The 23,666-nt window shown below is 34.1% G+C and overlaps 1 protein-coding gene across 3 annotated transcripts; it reads right to left on the bottom strand.

The window, feature by feature from the left end:
- Positions 1-282: 282 nt before the first annotated feature.
- LOC108204512 (ABC transporter C family member 13) lies at positions 283-23,666 on the bottom strand. 3 transcript variants are annotated; one of them, XM_017373995.2, is made up of 36 exons: positions 23,335-23,665; positions 23,180-23,220; positions 23,008-23,095; positions 22,487-22,642; positions 22,254-22,385; positions 21,828-21,928; positions 20,101-20,164; positions 19,695-19,940; positions 18,935-19,004; positions 18,775-18,835; positions 17,343-17,430; positions 16,349-16,467; positions 14,948-15,045; positions 14,391-14,457; positions 13,885-14,002; positions 13,685-13,801; positions 13,507-13,587; positions 13,167-13,409; positions 12,672-12,773; positions 12,511-12,578; positions 11,868-11,999; positions 11,626-11,773; positions 8,550-8,821; positions 8,261-8,417; positions 5,717-5,892; positions 5,538-5,649; positions 5,386-5,439; positions 4,716-4,838; positions 4,382-4,480; positions 4,159-4,251; positions 3,922-4,032; positions 3,690-3,851; positions 3,359-3,546; positions 3,025-3,214; positions 2,454-2,621; positions 283-655 (listed from the first exon to the last, which is right to left on the bottom strand). In XM_017373995.2, the coding sequence occupies exons 1-36, from the start codon at positions 23,371-23,373 to the stop codon at positions 572-574; spliced, it is 4,368 nt and encodes a 1,455-aa protein (XP_017229484.1). In that variant the 5' UTR covers positions 23,374-23,665; the 3' UTR covers positions 283-571. The 3 variants fall into 3 exon arrangements, with proteins under 3 accessions (XP_017229484.1, XP_063941894.1, XP_063941895.1); XM_064085824.1 differs by lacking the exons at positions 5,386-5,439; positions 5,538-5,649 and having other exon boundaries at positions 4,716-4,827; positions 23,335-23,666; XM_064085825.1 differs by lacking the exons at positions 20,101-20,164; positions 23,008-23,095; positions 23,180-23,220; positions 23,335-23,665 and having other exon boundaries at positions 22,487-22,626.

Genomic DNA, 23,666 nt, shown 5'->3' with positions numbered 1-23,666 from the left:
GGTTCCAAATAGTTAACGTTTTTTATATATATTTTTATAAAAATCAAATCACTCTCGGTCTCTAAGAGAGTCCATTTTTTCTATTTTATTGAGTTCTTTTTTTGTTTTAATCTATTTACACTGAGTGCACAGAAACGCACAATCCTATCCAGAAACCTACCAATATATATGCCTGGAAACTTAAACAATAAAACTTTAATATCAAACAATAGCACAACAAAACTTTAAATTTTAATATCTAACAATAAAACAAGACCAAAAAAGAGAAACATGTCGCAGACAGATAATAAAGTCTGAATGGAGTTGTTCTATTTAATGCAGAGAGTAGGTAAGCCGATTTCTGCAGTTTGTTATAGTAACCTGATAATTCCTTGTTAGTTTAGAACATGAACATAATTCACCGAAACTGTGTAGCTCTGAACTTAACTCAGATAGTAGTTTGGCTTCCTTTTCAGTTTAAGCTAAATACTATGGTACTCTGCTAATATAACGCTAACCTCATTTGATGATTTAACCAAACACTACATTACATTATTAGATAAGGTTAATCCCTGTTAATAGCACCTTTTAGTTAGTTACTCGTAGAAGCCTCAACAAAACTCGAGAACCGACTCATCTTATCCTGTAAAAGAACATGTGGATTTCCTTGTTCAACCTACAATAACAAAGAAAAGACAAGTGTCAAATTAATGATTGTCATGTTCTGAAGGTAAACAATTCTTATTTAAACAATTTTGGATGTTAGATTACTCATCTAAAATATTAATGTGTTCAAGAAAGGCAAACAGAATTGAATTGTTGATGGGATTTTAATTGACCAACTTATTTAAAACCTTAAAGCCATGTTTGTTTCATGAGATTAAGTGGGAGGTAAGACGATAATCCACTAAAAATTTTAATCACATGTTTGTTGTGTTAGAACATATATTTTTAGGACAAGTTCAGGGATTATGGTCCTTTAAAATATCAATCTCATGTTTGTTTGGTGAATTAAGCGATAAGATTATAATCCCCTCTAACACATCAGTTTTTAAAAGGATTATAATCTCTTCACTATAAAATTATGTCTAACAAACATGAGAAGCATATTTAATGGAAGATAGTCCAATGTCATATTTTATCCTCAAAACAAACAATCGATTAGAATTTAGTAAAATATAATTCAATCCTTAATTTAAACATTCTAAACAAACATAGTATTGGGTAATATAAAGGATTACAATCCTTGTAATGATATTAAAATGATTATAATGCTTAGACTATAATCCTTGGATTACAGTTCCACGAAACAATTATGATCCACGGTATTAAAGGAAAGTAAATTTAACAGTTGGGGTGAGAATACTATGAAAACTTCAAGGTTTTAAAGGAAGACCCGAGAGTCCGAGATGCCTCTCCGAAAATCGAGTTCTGAGATACCATGTCAAGTAATCATTTCATCTAAAATCTTAAGGCCTTAAAGAGAGGGAGACAGATGAAACCAGGTTCCTCCAAAACCGAGACGAGATAATCATGATAAGGAATTAACTCATCAAAACCTTAAGGTGTTAGAAGTAGCCTTAAGTGGATCATCTATTATTCAACCATGGAAATCAGGAATAGGAATGGCTAGAAATCCCATTGGGGAAGTCAAAAATGAGTAACCAAGTTATTGAGAATGATGTTCCAACACTATAATTTTCCGAACCAACCAACACCATATAGATATAATATTCCTATTGTTATTAAACAGATTGAAGTCTGATGAATCAGATAACCCGAAGTAACATTCTGGGTCAAGAGCTCAGATTAAACTTAAAAATCATGCTGTCCATTAAAATATTAATACATGCATATAATTTATTTTGAATCAAACATGTTATATAATTGAAAGGAAATATATGCACTAGAAATGAAAATGAAGAGATGTAATGATTATAGTAAGAAGAGATGAATAAAAAAGGAAACATGGAAGGAGGTGAAACGATGCAGATTTTTCCAGAGACAGGTAGGATGACGACAAAAATATTCACTATACTGTTGGAGGGTTTGAACTCCCAGTTCAAATTTGAGAGTGGAATGACAGATGAAATTTATGAAAACTCGTATTGGATTTCTAAAGATCTGAATGATCCTTTTTTCTCTGTATATATTTCTTTCATTCTTACGAAATGAAAGACGAAAGGATTCTCCATAACTTCACATATGAGAATTCAAATTCCATTTCGTTCCATTTAACCAAATAGAATAGAGTTCTACTCAGATTCTAGGTGGATCCTTCACATGTTTTCTCTCCTTGATCTACTTCAGCTAAGGTTTTTCCCATTTTAGAATATAATAGATGTACAGAGGAATATAGTGATAAAAGAGGATATTAATTAGATAGCAATGAAATTCCCATATCCTTATGCTTATTCCTTTTAAGCTTAATTAAAAAAAGTAAAATTATATGGTGGCGTAAATTATGAGCATACCAGTGACCCTTGATCAAGAATAAAGATAGTATCCATGTTCAGCACTGTGGAAATGCGGTGAGCAATTGTGATCACTGTGATGCCTCTGCATTTGCTAGTTATGGCATTCTGCAGCTTTAAAGCCGTTGAAGTATCCACATTGGCTGTACATTCATCCAAACACAGTACCTAAAATACATGCAGAGTTCAAATCTTTATAAAGGTGGTTAAAATCTTAACTTTCATCTTGTGTTTCAGGTCAAAGACAGAATGATGCAAACATATACAACATAACCTGGGGAAACAAAAACAAGAATTTCATTAATGTGTGTTTGGTGTTTGATGGAAATTTCCTAACAATCATTTAATTCCAACATAATAAAGAATAGTCGTTACAATGGCTTCACATAATTGGTTGAACAATATATTTATCTTTAACTTTGACATTTTTTTCATTTATAATATAATTTTTTGGACATAAAGTTATGTGCCTACACAAGAAAAAATCCTAGTTCCATCATTGTGCGTGGGTGTGGGTGTATGTGATTCTGTGTTTCATCCTCTATCCTTCATGATTCTATTTTGTCATCACCTTAGACGACTTGAGAAATGCGCGTGCAAGGCACAAGAGTTGTCGTTGCCCAACAGAGAATGAAGCTCCAGATTCTTTTACATGCATGTCAAGTCCTCCCATGGCTCTAACTTCATCTTCAATCTGGCACTTTGCTAGGGCATCCCAAATTTTCAGGTCATCGTTCACCCGGAACGGATCCAGGTTGTCCCTAATTTTGTTTTAAAGAATAATCAAGGTAAATTGCATTACCAAATACATCTAGCTGAGAATTGACAGTTTAATATTCAAATTTAGGCTCCACTATACATGCTTCTTCAAACAGTATGTTAATAAGCAACATATAGATATGTACCTTAATGATCCTTCAAAAAGGAATGGAGTTTGCGGAACAACAGAGAAACGTGTACGAAGGTCTCTTAATGAAGTTTTAGCTATATTTATTCCATCCACCAAAATGCAACCTCCAGAGAGTGGGTTAAGGCGAAATAACACATTTAAAATGCTAGACTTTCCAGCACCTGTTCTGCCCACAATTCCAGTCTGATAAATAAAAAATAATTCAGGTGTTAACCCTAAGAGGAAAAAAATGAATAATTTGAAGTCCCAAAGAAGGATCTAATCTTATTGATGCGTATAAGAACACAAAGAACAAAGCACAATAGTAGATACATAAATGAACAGACCTGTGTTCCCCCAGCAAAAGTACAAGTAAGATCGCACAATGCAGCAGGTAACGAAGGCCTATACTTGAGAGTCACATTCTGAAATTCAATGTTTCCATGCAAAGGCCACTCTGTATCGAGAAGCTGGCACTCGTGTAGTTCTTCTGTTGCTACATCCATATACTAAAACAAAAGGAATCAACATTTTCAGTCAGTGCCAAAGAAACCAAGCTATGAATTTCATTCATCATACCTGAAGAACCCTCTCCACCGAAACCAGTTCCTTTTCCGTTTCTGTAAAGCTGGTCAAGAAGTTTCCTAATAGAGATACAGCTGGAGCTGCATAAGAGAGCGCCAATCCTACCTGTTGACAAACAGGGACCATACCAGATTCCATTGTCATTTACATATGACACAATGTAGCTACATTAACAGATTGAATTTATTAGTCAGGAAAGAGGCAAGAGTAACTGAAGACAATATCATTTACCTTCCCTGGGCTACCGAAACTGATAAGAAGATGTCCACGAGATCCAACAACAGCCATCACAGCAACGAAACAGACAATAACTGCTGCCAATATCTAAGACAAGTATATTGTTTGCAGATGAGATCTTATGAATCATTAATGTGATTCAAAGAATTCATGCATAGAACTTGTCTTATCCAACGAAAAATATATTCAGAGTACCTTCCCAACTTTGGTCACATACCTGCAGACGCAGTGAAAGCCACAAATTTGCTATAATCTCTGAATAAGAAGTACGCTGATACAATATTACATTCTCAGTAAATCTGGCAAAGAAAAAATCCTGTCAAACAATATTAGTCTGGCCCACTCTGTTTCCTGAATGGAAGATGACACTCGTCATTCAACGGAAGCTAGATGTATTAACAATTTAAAGAAATATAACTACCGATGCTAATACTAAATAATAGTCTCAGACTTGAGAACTATAAAGACAACTTGAATATAGAATGGTTAGTTCAGTGTTACTGATAATATATTCGATAATCTCTAACAGTAAGTAGAATGTATATTCTTACCTCAGTTTTGAATGCCCTTATCGTTGATGATCCATTCAGGATCTCAGTAAAGGAGGCATAAATAGGTGAACGTGCAACACTATCTAGCCTTCTCAATTCCCTTGATGTTGACCTGTAGTACAACTGAACAACATTTCATTTAACTGCAAGTTCTTAGCCTGACATGATTGACAACAGGTAAAATCATATATTACTTCATTAAACGAAAAATATGCTAATAAGTGATTTGATTCTTTGTTTTCTGTTGCTGCTAAGACATGAGAGATGAACTTCGTATTCCTCTTTCAAATTATTATTCTTTTACATTTGTCCAACTGAGCATGCTTTAATTTCAGTAAAAAAATGTAAGCTGTTCAATTTTATGTTACAACCTTTAGTTCAGTATACTCTCAATTCCAACACGAAGCAAGATTTATTAGCCATATGGGCAACAAAGATATTCAAATAAATATGAAAGGCATTCAAAGAAAAAAGAAAATGAGATGGAAATTCAATGTGAATATGTGATACCTCCTAGCCTCAAGAACAAACTTATTAAACACAATAATAAACTTTATCTTATTATTTACAGGTGATTATACAGATGGAGCAATGACTTGAAGTGGAAGTGCTAATTGAATATCTAGTAGTAGAGTTGGGATTTAAAGTTGAAGAGTTATATGTAAAATACCTGCAATTTGTTGTATACATACCAAAATGGCAGTAACAGAAGTAAGAACATGACCTGCAATACACACATCAGTTGAAGCAGATTCACCATATCAGATATGGAGTATTTCTAGCAGGAACATCAACAAAACATGCAAATTATCTTAAACTTACCTGGGTGTAGGAGAGAACGATAGCTATACCTAGGAGGCCGACAAAATTCGCCAGGAGAATGTTAAGGATGAAAGGAAGAGAGTCATCAATTGTATAGAGATCAGAAGACAACCTATATAGCCAACAGAAGATATAATTTTTAAGTAAATTTAAAATTATGTTTACAAAAATTGTGCTACCTGTTGAGTATTCTTCCGGTTGGAGTCTGATCGAAAAAGTGCACAGGTGCATCGACTAGATTCTTTAATAGTCTGTCATGCACTTGCACAGCAGCACGTAGACCACCAAATGCAAATGAGAATGCTCGCACTAATGTAAATGAGGAATTCATGACACAGAATATGCATAAAACAACCTGCATGGTCAACCGTCAATGACATAAATATATTGATTTCAGCAGCAAATCTACTCATTCAAAAATTTGTGCAATATTTTCTAGCACATTTGTGCACTTTTGGAAAAGGGATTATTTCAAGCGTATGTAAAAAAGAAGCTTACTGGCAGTGGTGTATACAGCTAATTGGTCCACTGTGGGCAGAAATACAGCCTCACAAAAGATTAATAACCAAAAAAAACTTCAAGTATATAAGTTTATCATTTATCACGTGATAATATATTCCTAATATCTATTAAGATATGATACTTTGTTAAGATATATAATATAATTATATTAGTATAGTATTATTGGATAGTTGCATTATTATATAATTTACCTTATTATTGTTTAGATGTTGGCTATGCAATCCTCTCTTCTATGTAAATGAGGCCAAGTTGATTATAACAAAATATCAGTTTGATACTTTTTTTCACTTTACTTTATCATCTATATGATCCTGCTAAACCCTCCTAACACGTGATTTTAGGAGAACTGGTAACTTGATATGAAATCAAAATCATAAATGTTCTTTAAGTTTATCATTTTACTCTTTGTAACATTGGGTTGTTTTCTAGTAGTAATTAGTTTAGCAAATAACTGCTGATTTTTTAAGTCCTTTACTAGCATAATTGGTGATGGTTTCCGGTCTGCGATTTACGGGGGAAATTTAATCCAGTTGAAAATTTCAGTATTCCCTTTTTGTCACAGCAAAGGAGTTGTGGGGTCGGGTTAATGGTAGTGATCCAAATTCTAAACTGTACTATGTTGGATACATAAAACGTGAAGAATGTTAAAATTATGACATGGATAATAGGTGGCACTGATTACACTATTGCACTTAATTTGGAGCCATACAAGACTGCCAAGAGATTTAGGAGCACTTAAAAAGGGTATAATTAAGATGCTCTGATCAACGCAAATTCCGTATTTCATGAGCATACAAATAATAGCGAGGTGGATTGTCATTCGATACAGGAAGCTTACTACAAACTTGTAATTACTCAACCTCACATTTCAGCTAATAAAGTCTAAACAACAACTTTTTTGATATTTTCACAAAAGCCCTTTTCTGGCCTTGGCATCTCTTGATTGACAACTTAATGCTAATGGATATAAATGTTAGTAGATTAACTTATTAAGAATTTTATAAGTTATATGTAAGGGATACTGCACGACAGATTCAATGACCATAAATAGGGTAACGAATTAGCTAATTCTGATAATATATGCTAATTCTGATAATATAATTAGGCTGTAGGAAGAGATAGTTATAGCAGATTATGAGGAGATAACAGGCAATAATCATGCTGTAATTAGAGATAGTACTGAGCATAGTCAGGCTATAATTGTGGCATAATGGGTGCCTCTTGTGTATATATTGATATGAAATACTAAGGAAAAGATATCCAGTTCAACTTAACATGGTATCGAAGGCCAGATTGGGAGACATCTCATATACGAATCCTCCTACCCTCTAAATCTATATTCAAGAATATTATATATATACACCAAGACAAATTAGCTCCTAAGATATGGGCGCCAAGCGATCCCACTCTAGACCCAATAATGGGCTTTCGCCTGAGGGGGAGCTTAAAGATACTAATACTATATGATCCTGCTAAGCCTTTCTCCCAACACGTTGAGGTTCCAGGAGAACTGGTAACTTAACAAAATCGACTACTATTCAAATTCATTGTATGTATATATTTAGAGTATTGAAAGTTTTAAAACTAAGTAAAGACTTCTTGTGTAATGTTATAATTGTGAAAACAAGAGATTAGATTTTAGAAATTTGCTTTTAGACGTCCAGACAGTTTTTAGTAACTCTTTCAAACTAAAAGAGGATAATTAAGTGATAGATAAATAAATAATGTAACCATACATTTTCTTTGGAACTATATGTTAATCACTTGTGCTGTTGTGCATCAAGCAAACCTATAGTAACATTATTTGTTACTCCCTCCGTCACACTCATTTCTATACAGTTTCTTGTTTGGGACGTCCCACTAATTGTATACATTCCTAAAGTAGCAAGATTTTATAATATAAAAATTTAACTACACCCACTACTTTCTTCCACTACACCTACTTTATAATATTAAATATTAGTTTGTCCTACCACTTTACTCACACTTCACTCACTTTATACATTAAATATTAGTTGGTCCCACCACTTTACCTACTTTTATTATTTTTCTTCATTAAATTACAAATTTTTCTTAACCTCCGTGCCACACTCCATATGTATATAACTCATTGGGACGGGGGGAGTATTAAACAGTCCACCACAGGTACTAATAAACGAGTATCCGTGTTGGCTATTGGTTTGAAATAAACTAGTACTTACCAAATAGAAGGATGTGCGATCCTTTTGTTTATCAACTCCTGTTGTATCCACCCAGTACGACAACCAAAGGTCATTCCCATTACGAGATGCTTGCATAAATATTGCTGAGAGGCATGTTAAGATTGTAACAGACCAACCGCAGAACACTGCATAATTTCTGTAGAACAAAAAGATTGATGTTTAAATATAAGCAAGTTACATACACAAGCTTAGACAAGAAAATGACTTTAATCAGTGCTTTAACATGAAATCTACCATAAGGGTCAGGTCTATCAAAAAAATAACTCACTTGTAGGTGACAACTTCAACCCTTCCTTCTTTCCTTTGTTCAACCTCAATGGCGCAAGGGGCTTCCTCCGAGACACAAATATCATCACTCTCCAAAAGAACCTTTTTTTGAGCATCTACATCATTATCTTCACTTTGAACTTCCGATGAAATACTTAAGTCTTCTCGCAAGGAGGGTGGAATATATGAAGAAACGGAGGACTGTGATGGGCTTCCTACCAGCCTTACTCGTCCTTTGTCTATTAAAACAACTGTATCTGCAGAGGATATTGCCTGAGGGAAGCATGAACAAGATTGTCAGATTAGATTTACCAATAAAAAGGTTTGGGCAAGAAAACAATATGTATAATCAAATGTTTGCAACAGCCATAGGTATAGAGTAACATATAAAGAGACCAACTCTTGTAACTTTGGCGTTTCACCCACACCCTTAAATAGACCACTAACTACCTACTACATCTGTTCCCTCACTCAGGTTCCCCTGCAAACCTTAAAAGTAGTTATCATATGTTCTATATAATATAGGGTCGCACTCAAGAGAGAACCAATGCTTAAAATAGAACCATGGAACCACTAAAGTTTTGCTGCAGAACCCTCTATTTTACATAGATTTTCAGGATCTAAATCTAAATACATGTTTTTTGCATCGTTGTGTGTGTTCAGAAGTAATTTCAATATATAATACATAAATAAGACATTTTTTTTCATATGAAGTTCTGTTGCAGAACCCTGACTAATATTAGAAATAAGGTAAGGGTTCTCTGGTTTTCTGTCTAATGGTTCTCTCTTGAACATGACCCATATATACCAAAACACTAAATCTTATGTAATTGGGCTTCAACTCAATACAAAGGCCAAGGAGATGAAAAAAAAAATCCAACAATCCTTACCTTGGTTTGATCTGGCCCAAATAACTCTAAGCTTAACCCAACATACATTGGTGCAAGAAACAAGAGATCAAAATAAATTTGTTTTCTTTAAGATGAAAACTTAATTTGTTTCCTTTAAGATAAAAACTTCAACAAATTTAAAACTCAAAATGTGAAAACTCAAATTATGTTGGAACTGCAACTTCACAAAATATCTTGTCTAATTAAGGTAATATGTCCAAGCAACAACTTCGTCAAATTTTAAATGTTCCGTGCCTATACTACCCATGCTAACTGTCAAAGACACAATAAGCATATTTTACAAGACAACAAATATTTATATAGTAATTTAGAGAGCTGTCTTTATGCCATCCACACTACAGATGCAACACTAAACAAGCAATGCCAATACACCAAGATTAAGTTTGGCAACTCCACCGACTTACTAAACTCATCCCAAACTAAGCGAACATAATATTCCTTTTCCAACCAAGCAATGCAAACATGTCACCGATAAGTGATTGAAAAAACAAGACAGAGATGGTCCTTAAAAATTACAGGTCCCAAAATTTCCTACAAAATAAGATGGTACATCAACTCAAACTACTATTCGTTCAAGCTAGACATAAACCTTTTTATCAATATACAACTATATTAAACGTAAACCTGTTGACATACAGAACTCAAATTGTGCTCCACCTCAATCTTAAAGTGACAACCCAAATGTAGGAATTCTCCACACAAAAAACAAAAGTACTACTCTCATCAAACACGATGTTCATTCCCGCTCATACCCATCTACTTATACAAACTCAAGAATAAAAGCTCTAGGAAAAAACTTAAAAACACATGAAGAATGGAAACCACCTCAATCACACAGGGCCAATAACTTCTAATAATGAAAAACTTATAAGAATGCATCACCCATTCGGCTAATACTAAAACTCGACGGTTTCGACCCATGAAAATTCAAATTCGAAACCACCTGAACTTAGATGTCGCAAACCAGAATCATTTTCGAAATTTGTATCCCGCAAAATCTCAAACACAAAAGTGTCAATTAGGTCGCTAATTTTTATAGATGGTGCCAACGCCCTGTGACTCAATCCAGCAATAGTAAACTTCATATGATGTGCCTACTTTTATTAACAAATGTGTCACTTAGGTCGCAAATTTTTACAATAGGTGTTCACTCCCTGCTACAAAAATCTGGCCCAAAGTTGAACTTCGATAAAATGTGCCCATTTGTATTACAAAAAGCGGTCTGCTTATTTAGATCCCCAAGCCCAAACCTCCAACACCATTAACACAGATTAGATAACATATGCAGCAGTAATTTTAAACAGAAAAGAAGGCAGTTAGTAACTCATAAAGTAACAACCTCAACAAGAGCCATTTCATGCCACCTTAGGCAACGAAATTTCAAGATGAAGAAGCATAATGTCAATAGGGAAACATCGCGGTTAAAAATCTAAAGGGGGAAAAACTCAGAGCAAAGATCTTGCATTGGCAGTTCACTGAGGAATAACTTTAGAACTTTTCAAAAACCAATTCTTGTCATATTGTTCTCCAGTGGAAGTCAATCGAATAGTGTAAACGTCTGAAACTACTTGTTTCAGGTTATTAATCAAAATCCAACACCCTAGCTCCCATACCAAATTTCTATGATTTGACCAGATTTTAACGATTAACTAAGAAAGCAAAATCGAAGAACAAACACAAATGAGGATTCAATTAAAGTTAATTAGATCACAAGTTGAGGATAATAGTCCTCTAAAAAGAAGAAATAAGTTTTACAAGGAGAGAGTGAGACAAACTCCCCTAAAATTGGGATTTTACCAACACAATCAAATATCCCCTACCAAATATTTTTCCCCCCCAAAGAACCTGACTCATATCGGCATCAATACAAAAGCCCTAACAGAAATCAGCACACGATTGTCACGTTTTTGTTGTTTATATTCTATTCTAGCAATGCATTATAATATTGTGCTCAAAGTATCTAAGGTAACCAAATATAATACAGAGGTTAGCCTAAGAGATGCATTTATATTTAACAATAGAAACTGCTCTAATTCCTTTGATAACTTGTATGATATTATTGAGTAAATTGTATCAACGGAACAGAAAGATTGTACGCTTGTCCAGTAACCAATGACGATACCTTTAGGAGTCAATTAACACAGCAAGTTATAGTGGAGTTGATACCTGTGCATTGTGGGTACATAGGATACGTGTCTTCTGGCTCATTAAGGGACCAAGAATTGCATTAGATATTATCCACTGTGCAACTTCAGCATCAACTGCACTAAGGACATCATCGAGCAGATATATGTCGGGATCATGATAAACAGCCCTGTGTTACATATGACAGTATTAAAAAAATCAAATTGATTCATAAAGCCCTTACCCACTGCTATTTACACTGTAAAGTACGGAAGTTCTTTTACCTGGCCAGAGCTAAACGAGCTCTCTGCCCACCTGACAAGTTGAGCCCTTTTTCACCAATAAAAGCCAAGTCACCTCCAGTCATTCGGAACACATCAATGTCCAGTGCACATGCCTCTAGTACATCAGATAATCTTCTCGCAAAAGAAAACATATATTCTGTTTAAAGCTGAATAATCCTTCACCGATGCAGTAAAACCTCTATGGACTGACGACTTTGAGTAATTTATAAGGGTTAAAAAGTACACTCTCTCTCTAACGTAGGAACACAGAAAAGTGCATATATATCGAGGTTATTAATTTTGGAGTATTAGTTTATTGATGTTCTACTGTAAATTTTTTCTTTTACACAAAATCAAATATGTGTGCGGGAAGACATATAAATTTCCACTACTGTGCATATAAAAAGAATTGCAAAATCATCACTACCAAAACCTTAAGGTGTTGGGGAAAGCCACTAAACGGGTCTTGAGCCCTTAACCACAACCTTAGCATTATAGTTGATATTCTCAGTAAATACTTAAGGGTATTGGGCGTAACTAGATGGGAATAAGCGATCACTTAGCATACATATGACTAGTTCACCTCAAAACTTCAAGAAAAAGATAAAGAAATTCAAAGTTACTTCGATGTGTAAAATTGCACCTTCTTGGATCATATTCATCCCCAAGAATGACATTATCACGAATGCTCCCAGAGAGAATCCATGGGACCTACAGAATCAGAACATAGGATGTAAGCAGTCAGATACTACACAAAATATTTAGAAGCAATATGCCAATATGCATTATTCATTATTTAATAACCTGTGGTACATAGGCTATAGATCCACTTGTATGCACAAATCCATTGATGATTTTCGTTTCTCGCAAAATAGAATTTAGTAAGGATGATTTGCCTGAACCTACCTGCATGCAAGCATTCAATTTATTAACTCAGTGACATATATATGTATTAGTCTGTGGTAAAATAATACTGCAACTTAGAGCTTTTAACTTGTGTGTTTTCCAGGTTCCCTTATCTTTCAATTTAATGATACTTTCCAAAACCCAATGCATGATAAAACATCAAAACACAATCACGAGAGTCTTATATGTATCTTCCTGGTAAATACTAAGGGTTTGCATATTTGGTATATTTGTGCCAAGATATTATTTACAGCCAGTGCTAAATTGTCCAACTTTGTCTTGGATGATAACTAGGTATATAACTTCCTGCGGCTAAATAAGTATACTAGAACTGAAGAAGAATTAGGTTCTACTTCTCTTGCATACAAACAACAGAATGTGAAAATTAGACACCTCCCCAACAACAGCAATGAGGTGACCCTTTGGAACAGAGAGAGTCACGTGATCCATCACCAACTGCTCCTGATCATTGCTACACCACAGACAACATGCTTCATTAATGACAACAGCAACATCTTCAAAGCTTACACATGGATACTCATCTGTGCAGGATGATGCATAATTATCACTAGACGTCGCAGTTTCAATCTCTGGACAGCAAAGAAACCTGCTTAGACGACCGGTGGATATGGTGGCCTGGCATGCAATTAAAAATTCAAAGTTTGAGTAGAGCGCAAAAAAAAATATAAAGAACAAGCTAAACCTGAACAGATATGGCAGACAGAATACTTACGTCAATCAGTCCATTAATGACCCATGGAAATGAGTTCAGCGGAGAGATTAAATTATTGAAAAGCGCAAGACAAGTAAAGACCTATACATATGAAAACCTCACCTATCAAACTGAGCATAATAGTTCAAAATAGTCAAGAGAGACTACTGTATATAAACATATTTTATATTAGCTATACCGTTGCAGCATCAAGTTGATTTCCCATTAATGCATAAAGTCCAAACGTGCAAAAAGAGAAAAGTGTTGGTGTTGTTGCCCAAAAAAACACGCACCACGCATCCAAATACTTCCTTGTCTAATAAATAGAGAATCACTAATTAGAAGAAGATTGTTCTTCCCAATAAAACAAAGTATGGCTGAAGCAAATCGGTGTCTTACTGACAAATAAGACACTTCAGAGGATCTTGTTTTGATCAACCAACTAGAAAACAGAAGCTCCCAGCCATACATCTTTAAAGTGCGAATATATGTCAAAAGTTCTCCTGTCCTTCTTATCCTGTCAAAAATCATATATTTTGATGTGTAGACTCTCATAAAAGAACATAGTAGCTTGATGCAGAGCAACGAACTGTGATATTAAGCTCCACTGGTTTCATGGAAATTAATTTCAAGGGAAATGTTTTTTTCCTGATTTCCCAAGGTTTAACTTTCAGAAAATTATCTTATAAAAATCATATGCAGGGAAATCAGAAATTCTGAAGAAAATATTCACAAGTTTGTTTGGTCTACGAAAAATACATATATTCAAGAGAAAAATAATCCTTTAAAAAAGGTTAGAAATTTATCGAATGGTTGAAATTAGTTGACTATCTTGAGTGCAATGGCCCATGTGCAAATTGGCAATTAGTAGTAATGTTCTTGCTTAATAACCCTAAGTTGTGTACCGTTCATCCTTCTGTTTCATCATACTTCTAGTAGCATCTGCAATTGCCTCAGCAATCCATTTATTCACTGGGAAAAAAAACATGGATAACACATTATTTACTACTCAGCACATAAAAGTGTAAAACTTAAATATTTGAATAATCCCAAAAGTATATAATCATTTTCACATAAAGGTAGACTACATTCAGCTGAGGTTTGTGGTTCTACAGATCCAGGGGCTTACTTGTCACAAATCATAATATAGCACATCAGCACATGTCTTTTTCTTTCTAACCCCTTTTTTATTATGTTACTGATGACCAAATGAGACTGCACACATCACATTGTTGGATATATGGGTAGAACACTCTGAGAGCAACTTTTTTCACGAGTTCAATATTGGAGGTAACTGAGAGATACTCAATTACTTACTTTTTTTGATTAAGTAAACAATCAAGATATCTGAGATAGTAATGACAAGTTAAATTAATTGGTTGAACACAATATCACCATCTGAATCTGTAGTATAACCAAAGTTTAGCATGCACACACATTTAAATAGTAGCGGTATGATTACCTGGTATAAGCAAAATAGTTATTGCAATCCCTGAAACAAAAGCAAACTTCACTTGTGTATAAAGCAAATAAAGTGCAACTCCAATCTGTAGGGGCAAGCTGATACATTTGCATAGAAATAAGATAATGAATTTTAAATCATGCATATTATATGATAAGATTAATGCGTGAAAGCAAGTATAGATAGAGATCACTTCAACCTAAACTAGTACAACAGACAAGCATTTTTAACTTCAGTCATGATATATTGCCAAAACAGATTTTGCATCTGTGAATGAGTAGACACAATAAATAAATAAAATAAAAGAAAGAAAACTAGGTCAGAAGTTGTTTGCAAGGTTTGGATGACAAGGTGTTACTGACTGTTGACCTTGTAACATAAAAAAGGCAATGGAGAAGGATAAGTGATGTGACCGACCTTCCTTGATATATACCTGTGCCTCAATCTAGCCTAGCCGAATTGCAGGGGAACAGGGTTGGGTTATGATGAGGATGATGTACAAACACTGTACGTATGAACTATATTATATGTTTACAAGGACAATGACAATTCGGGATGGATCCATATGTTTCCCACTGGATAAAAATTTAATCAGATGATCCCCACATAAAATGATTACCAATGGGGTAAACATACTCTAGCAACTGTGTTCGAAAATCTACTAAACGAGAAGTTGCTTGCATCAGACTACTTCACTGTAGTAGACAATATGGACTCCAGCTTGCTGCCTATTCAGTTGTGGATGACCAAAAACATGATTCAAAAAAGTTAATACATATAACCGGAGATATGCAGAGTAAATATCCTGTATCCATGTAGACAAATGAAATACTGATTCCAATGAAAATAACAATACTGAAGTTCAAATATATCAACTATTGTATGAATACACTAAAGATCATGTAATAGAGTATACAGCTATGAAGCAAGAGTACGGGTGCGGGATTCGGGAATTCGGCAAAAAAATTAATATGAGGATTTGGGTGGTGGGGGATACGGCAATTAAAAATATATATTATATATATAGTTAATTAACAAAACAAAGGAGTAGCATTAAAATTAAACCAAATAGTCAAATACACAAGTCCATCATACTTAATAAATGAAAGACATAATATTGAATATTCATTTGACACATGAAATCAATAATCTTGAATTATTATAGCTTCCATGTCCAGCTTCCACTTGTTTTTCCCAATGAAGGCAGTAGCTACTGCCTTTGGCAGTGCTGTACATTTTTCATATGTATTCCATCATCACAGTGGCCGCAAAATCACAAAAATTACAGTTCCCGCACCCCCCATGAATCCCCGACCATATGAAAGATATGAAACAAAATATGAAAGAATCTGAAACATGTGCAATTGTAATAATCTGAAACAAAATATGAAAGAATCTGACCTCCACATGTCATGAAGACTGTTGCACAAGTTGACAGATCTATCAGCGTCAACAGACATGTAGGTCTGAATTTCACCTTCAGAAAATTTTGACCTTTCCGCTAAGCTAACACATAGGCACTGGAAATAACATACATTGAAGAAAAAACAGAAGTCAGAATCAGATTCAGACATGTAGCTATGTCTCTTTCTTTTATGTGACATATAGCAACAATTAAAGATAATCAACAACTTTCATCAGAACGAAATGATTCAGCAAGTTGATTGAAAAAAGGTCAGTTCTTTTTTACATGAAAATAAGTATGTAACTGTACCGAAAGCAAAGAACAAAGGAACTTGAAATCAAAGAATAGATAAGAAAACATAAGAGGTGGGTTAAGGCTGAAACTAGAGCAACTATTAAATCTTGAAGCGGAGTATAAAAAAGTGATGATATTAATGACTACGTAATGTCATTATGAGATTCTGCTTCTTTATCCAATATAACGGATTCCATGTATTTATCAGCTTCCTATTCTTTCTAGACTAATGCCGATCTCAATCAGACAATCTTTCTAGAAATGACTTAAAAATCAAGTTAAGCTTAAGTGGAAGTAGGTCACATCATAACTGTAGTTATATGCATAGTTCACCAAGATTACTCATCCTTCTGCAGAAAGACTTTAATAATACAGATTCCAACATGTATCAAGTCACAACAGTGTTACTTCCAGCTACTTGCACATAGTCTGATCAGATATTAAAAATTAATTGTAGTATGTTAATCAAGCATAGCACCTAAGATCATAAAAAGAAAAAGGAAACCCCAAAAAGATATTCCGAACTGAATCAAGAGTATAAAACAATAGAAGCCCATATGTATTGAAAATGGTGAAGAGCTCGATTCTATCAAAGGCAGTCATCTGGATTGTTGGTTAATTACTTGTGTGCATGTCATGTTACTAACTGAAAAGATACTACTTAACACTATACTTAAGCTATATAACGAATTATACCTTGCGAAAAATAGTAGCCATAATACTCGAGCGTAGCTTCAGTTTTAGTTTGGAAAGGTGAAAAGTGTATTGAGTATCAAGGAAGGATCTGCACCATTGAACTAAAAGTAGTTAGGCCTGCTTCTAAGTTAAATTAAGGGAAATAGAGTTAACCATACTTTACTTATTTATACATATATGTGTATAGACAGATTAAGACTTTTAGTTTAATGATTTTCCTAAACAAACACAACTATCATGATATTTGGTGCAGATACGTTTCTCATTATTTAGATACAATTGGTATAAAACTTCTCTGAAATATGATTACTATAGACTTCCTTTACTAAAGAATTATGTATTCTATGATTTCCTATACAATCACATTCATTTTTGTTGGTTTTATTTCATCAGGTAGAAGCACCATATCAAATTTAAAGTTGCATGATTTTAGTTGATAAGATGTGTTTTAGGATCTGAGCTCATTAATCTGGTTTTGTAAAACATGTGACAAATTATATCTTTAGCGTTAGTTTCTGCTTTTGGTGAGTTCGGTAAAGACGTAGCTAAAAGAATATGTAAATGTGACTTAACAAAAAAATTAATAAATGTTGAAAATTATTTGAATTGTTTTTTATAATTCTTGCTGACTAGGTTTTAGCTGCAAATTCAGAAAAATTACTAGATAATGTAGTTTCTAAAAATTTAGGTGAGGTATTAGTGGGATAGAGTTGGGTATTTTCCAGTGTTTTTTGTTTATGTGCAGCCTATATAGAGGCTTCCAGGTTTAGTTTAAGTTTTATGCATCAGAATGAATAGAACACTTATGTTTTAGTTTTGTTTTACTTCTATTGGACTTTTGTTTTACTTTTAAATCATTTATATAAATCTTTAACAACAAAAAACACAAAATAATAATAATGTGCGTGTTACTTAATCATTTGCTTTTTGAGTGGAAGATGTAATATGTAGGCTCTGAATTGATCGCTTATTAAATAGCATACCTTAGATATTTCCATTTTGAGGCTAGGAAATTTTTCTCCTCTGCTTTTAAATTCAATATCCACAATAGTTACTCTAGTCAAAGTGGCTTTGGTGGGATTAGGGAAAGGGAAATAATCAATGTCTCACATAATGCTCATTACCTGCTCAAGTTTAATTAAATTTGAGATGAAACAACAAGGTCTTGTTATTATATTTAACCAAGATGCAGATATTAATATGTCAGATATTTGCTACAAGGAACTCTGATATATGCTACTACGACCATTTAATTAGGAAAACAAACATGAGCAAAAGGAAAAGTTGTTCAACCATAGAGTAAATATAACATAGTTTCAGAGTAAAAAGTTAAAACAGTCAATGATCCTGACATATGAAATACTCATGCAGTAAATATAATTATGCTCTCAATTGGTGACGTGGTATTAATAAAATTTAAAAAGATAATTACTTCAATATAGATGTGAGGCCTAAAGATATTGCGAATATATAGCCATCGAAATTTTCACCACCTGCTTGTGTCAGGAAAATAAACAAGAACAAAAACCGTAAACAAGTACCAGATTACAGAGTAATAAGAAAACAAGAGAAAAAAAATTAGATTGATGAACCTTCTTGAAGAAACCGAATAAGCTTATTGAGAAGCAAAGGTCCCCCAAAACCGAGACAATCATTAAGTATCTGCAAAAAGATAAGTTTCTTTCAGCCTCAAACACTTAGTAAAGAAGATTTCAGTCCCAGTAGGAGGTCAAATCTAAGGCATAAAACTGCAACAAGAATGTGCTTATATTTGATAGAAAACCACTCATAATTGTAAATTATATGTTAATTCGTGTATCCTCTTCCAGCATCTTAAAGAAAAACATCAACTCATCAATTTCCTATTAATGTGCTAATAGACCTAAACTGTCTTGCATAGACCACTAGAGATTCCAATCATCAAAGCTATTCCAGATAATATTTATAATGTATCCGTCAAACTAGCTTTTATTAATGAGTTAAAGGTACCTACACAAACCTAACCATGAAGATGTGTGTACAGGCAGATTTAATCGATTTCTAACATTTTTGAAACATGAGGTAAAAACAGATTTTACATTATGCCTTCTCAACTTTGGCACCCTCCAATCTCTAGTCCTATTCCCCTTTCCTAAGAAAAATTAGCTAACAATCATCAGATTAACTCTGCATCTACGTGCTTTCTATTCTACTTGTTTCGACATTTAAGTTAAGAGGCAATTTATCTAATCAGCATAGTGACATTTCTCTGAACTTGAAGGTACATATTAAGTATTTTTATTTTTTCAATACTTTTACTTTCCAAATTCAAGTGTTTTGCATTAATGTAAGAATAATATTTCTGATAAATACCTTTAGAAGACCAAGACTAATATAAGACCATCCATATGCTGAACAGAATGCTCTAAATAGTGAGGGGTGACCGGTTTTTCTCTGCCTTTCCCAACAACTTAACAGCATCAGATGACAGGACAAAGGATCCATGTCAGCAGGTAGCTCAAGCAGGTCTTCAAAGTCAAGTTGCTTCCCAGCCCCACGTTGCAGCACAGAAGATATAATTTCAAATGACATTAATTGCCAGATGTTCTGAGCCTTTTCCTTTGACAAGAGAGTAAACAAGCATAAATTTTTATTTTACCTCGTTACTACAACATAGGGAAAAGATGATAAGACTGTAGAAATCGCGAACTAGAGCATCGTACAAATATCGCCCAAACATAATATACATCTCTCACAGAATAGCAGCAAAAGTACGTACATGATCGAGTTGCTGACCATTTTCAATGTCCAATTCATGTGATAGAAGTAGATCCTCACCTAAACTACAGAGTTAAAATAACCAGCATACGGTCAAGTAGATGATAAACACACAAGTCTAGTTTACAACAATAGATACAAGGTAAAATGAACTTATATCCAGATTACTAATAATCAAGCACCTAATCTATAGAAACTAGTGGCAACCTTAGAAGGATCAATTATTTTCGTACCTTCATTCCTTTTAAACCCAACACGTAAAAACGAAAAGCAAAATAAAAACCAAGAAAACAAAAGATGAGTTCAAATTTCAAAAAATATATATAATAACAGGAGCCTTCATAAATTAACATCAGTGACACTCTTGCAAAAGAAATCATAATTGCTGCATATAAAGATACTACCAAAACTTTGCAAATTTGACAAATATTGTATGGTGTTATATAATAAGTAACGATCCAGGTTGGGGTACACTAAGGTACACCTTTTCTAAGTGCCAAGACTAAATCAAGAAAATGTGCGTAATATTGGTAAATAATGAAGCTTCTCACTTTCTCAGGCATCTTATATAAACTAGAAGATGAAACAAAAATTTGAATTTAGACTAAGATTGTGCCAATGCAATTTGCTGTCATCCATGAAAGAAAAAAAAAAAGAAGCAAGCATTGGATACCCTTAATTAACAATGGTCTTAAATTCTCTAAAAGAAAAAAACAATGGTCTAAAACTTCTGAGTCATGATTCAACTTTACTAAAGATAAAATGGGTTTGCCCTGCATCCACTACAGGGTTTGTACGATCGAGGTGTTTGGCTTTTACCAGGTACTTTGCAACCCAACACTGTATTGTACTCTCAACTACTTCTTTGTTTGCCAAGTCATCTGTATTGTACTGTCTTTTATGTTATTTCACGCTTAGTGTTTAATGCATGGATAACAGATGATTATTTTAATATTAACTGTCAGGAAAAGATTACAAACCAGATGTTTCTGAAAGACAAGAAAAGAATACAGGAGTCTTTATGGAACAATCTCTTTACTCAGAGAAATTAAAGTAAGGCCTGCGAGTTACTCAGCTATCGTTAGACTCATATTCATTTTGGTTTATTTTTTCTCGTCTGGGGAATTTAGTTTGTCCAGCAATTGTTTAATACAAGTCCTGAATTTTTCCAGTTTTGACGAGTTTCTACAATTGTAAGAACATATTAAATCTAGTTGAACCTTTGCTTCTGCCAGCTCTTTAAGAAGTTCTCACAATTATATTTGTGGGAATAATTAAAGGGCAGGACAATTTAATGGGCAGAGTAAAAATACAAAAACCCAATACAAATCACAAGCTCTAATCAAAATCCTAAAGACAACTAGCACAAATGCAACAACAAGGGTAATCCACATATATGTAAACTTAAGTTTACATTCTTAATAAAGCGTCCACTATAATTCAGGACGGGATGGGAGCCACAAATAAACTAAACCTCAGGTTACAAATAGTCAAATACACATTTATTTAGATTTTTAATACCTACTGCATATTTGTTTTCATAGTTTTATCAACTAACTAATTGTTTATTTTCTTTTGTTACTTAAACAAAGTGCCTTCACATGGTTCAAACTATGACGAGGATGTGAAAACATATAAGCTTTTAATGATGTTACAACATGTAAGCATATAATGATTTTTCAAATTAGTATCATTGGTTTATGTATCGGGTCATTCACATGATCCTACCTGCTCTTTAGAGATGCCCGTTTCATTTTGATAAGTATAATTGAGATTCCAAACATGACTTCCAGCAGCAACCGTAGGCTCTCTTTTAGACATGTTACAGCCTGCCAAGAAAAACAAATAAATTGGAGTATAGCATATACCTATGCAGGCATACTGTTGTATTTTGTATGCCATAAATTAGGTTATGAACAAGGGCCTTTGTTTTCTACACCCATAAAGTATAGGGATGATACTCGTCACTCATGTACTAATTTTACATCATAGAGACATTAACCATATACTATAAGTAAAATAACTTCTGTTGTACATAAAAATATAGCATGCAAGAAAAAATCTTACTATTAGGCTGCTCTGCAACCCATAACACTTATTATCACTACACTGAAATCTAGAGATTTAGCAACAAATTTATTATAACAAACTTACCTCCAAAGAATAAAAGATTGCTTGCAGATGAGGCACCCAACAACATGCCTTGACGATCCACCAAATGCACATAAGCCAGTCAGAGAAGACAATAAACCAAAACTTACACTTCGAGACGAGTAGAATAGTAACCTAATATCGTGGGACAAGAGAAAACCGAAGTGTAAGCCCGGAATAAAAATGGATGTTCCACTGATATTGCAAGGATTAAGAAGCATCTTAAAAAAACATACCCAAAATAATAGCTGAGATAATCTTAAGAGCCACTTATGATACATAACTGGATAACCATTCAATGTAGTCCTCAAAAGAAAACCAATGTCAATGCATGCCACTAGTGCCCCAATTACAGGAAGAACTTGAAAGGGAATCCTCTCTGCCGGATTGATCTGCGTAGTGGGGATAAAGGCATACACCATTTATCAACATGAAGGATGGTAAAGTGAAAGTCACCTTTTGACTGATTTGACGAGCAATAAATTGACAATCAATTCTAATTTAAATAATACAACAACTGAGTCTTGCAAGTTTATTACACAAGCTGAGCTCTATTAAAAACTTACAAAGAGAATAATTAGCTCAGAGTAACCTGAATGTTAATACATGATCTGATTAACAGTTTTAGTTCAATTTCCTCTACAAATTTATCAACATTCCGCGAGTGAGGTCGTAAACCAATATGCCGAGCAAGATATCAATTTCCATTACAAATTTATAACGCAGCAAAGAATTTAATAATGAATAAATTACACACCCTTATATTTGCTCTGGCATTCCTTTTTGTAATTGCGAGTGCAGCAACTAAAATCACAGATATTAAATTAACTCCGAGACCCAAAAACGTAACTATCATTAAGGAATTTCATTCAGAAATTACTAATACAAGTATCGCACAGAAATTACGAAACGCGGAATAAAAAGGATATAAATCATCGAAACACTTGGAGACTCCAGTTGCACTCCATACCTAAACATTAGAGTACAATTATGAAAAGCAGAAACACAAAAGAGAGAAAAATTAAGATGATCAAATAGTACAGGGAATACACAAAAACGAGACTTAAATGCAGAGATGACGTACGTTTGGAGAATGAGGGCATAAGACGTTGAACAAGGCCATTAGTGTGATGAAGAGAGAGTGAGAGAGAGAGAGAGAGAGAGAGAGGAGAGAGGGGAGAGAGAGAGAGAGAGAGAGAGAGAGGGAGGGATGGAGAGAGAGAGAGAGGAGGAGGTGGAGAGAGGGGAGAGAGAGAGAGTAGTGGGGAGCTGTGAGAAGTGGACGCAGCAACAGCAAGCACTACTAAAGTTGCACCGAAATTGAACCCATCGTCGTATAAAGGGAAAGCACTGGAACTACATACAAATACGTACTAGTAGCCCGTGTCTCTTTCTGGTGTGAACTGCATTTTATTT

The sequence above is a fragment of the Daucus carota genome, chromosome 1 (assembly GCF_001625215.2).
Source record: "Daucus carota subsp. sativus chromosome 1, DH1 v3.0, whole genome shotgun sequence".
NCBI classification, from domain to species: Eukaryota; Viridiplantae; Streptophyta; class Magnoliopsida; order Apiales; family Apiaceae; genus Daucus; species Daucus carota.
The sequence above is the reverse complement of the archived record's forward strand: the minus strand, read 5'-3'. Positions and strand labels throughout refer to the sequence as shown.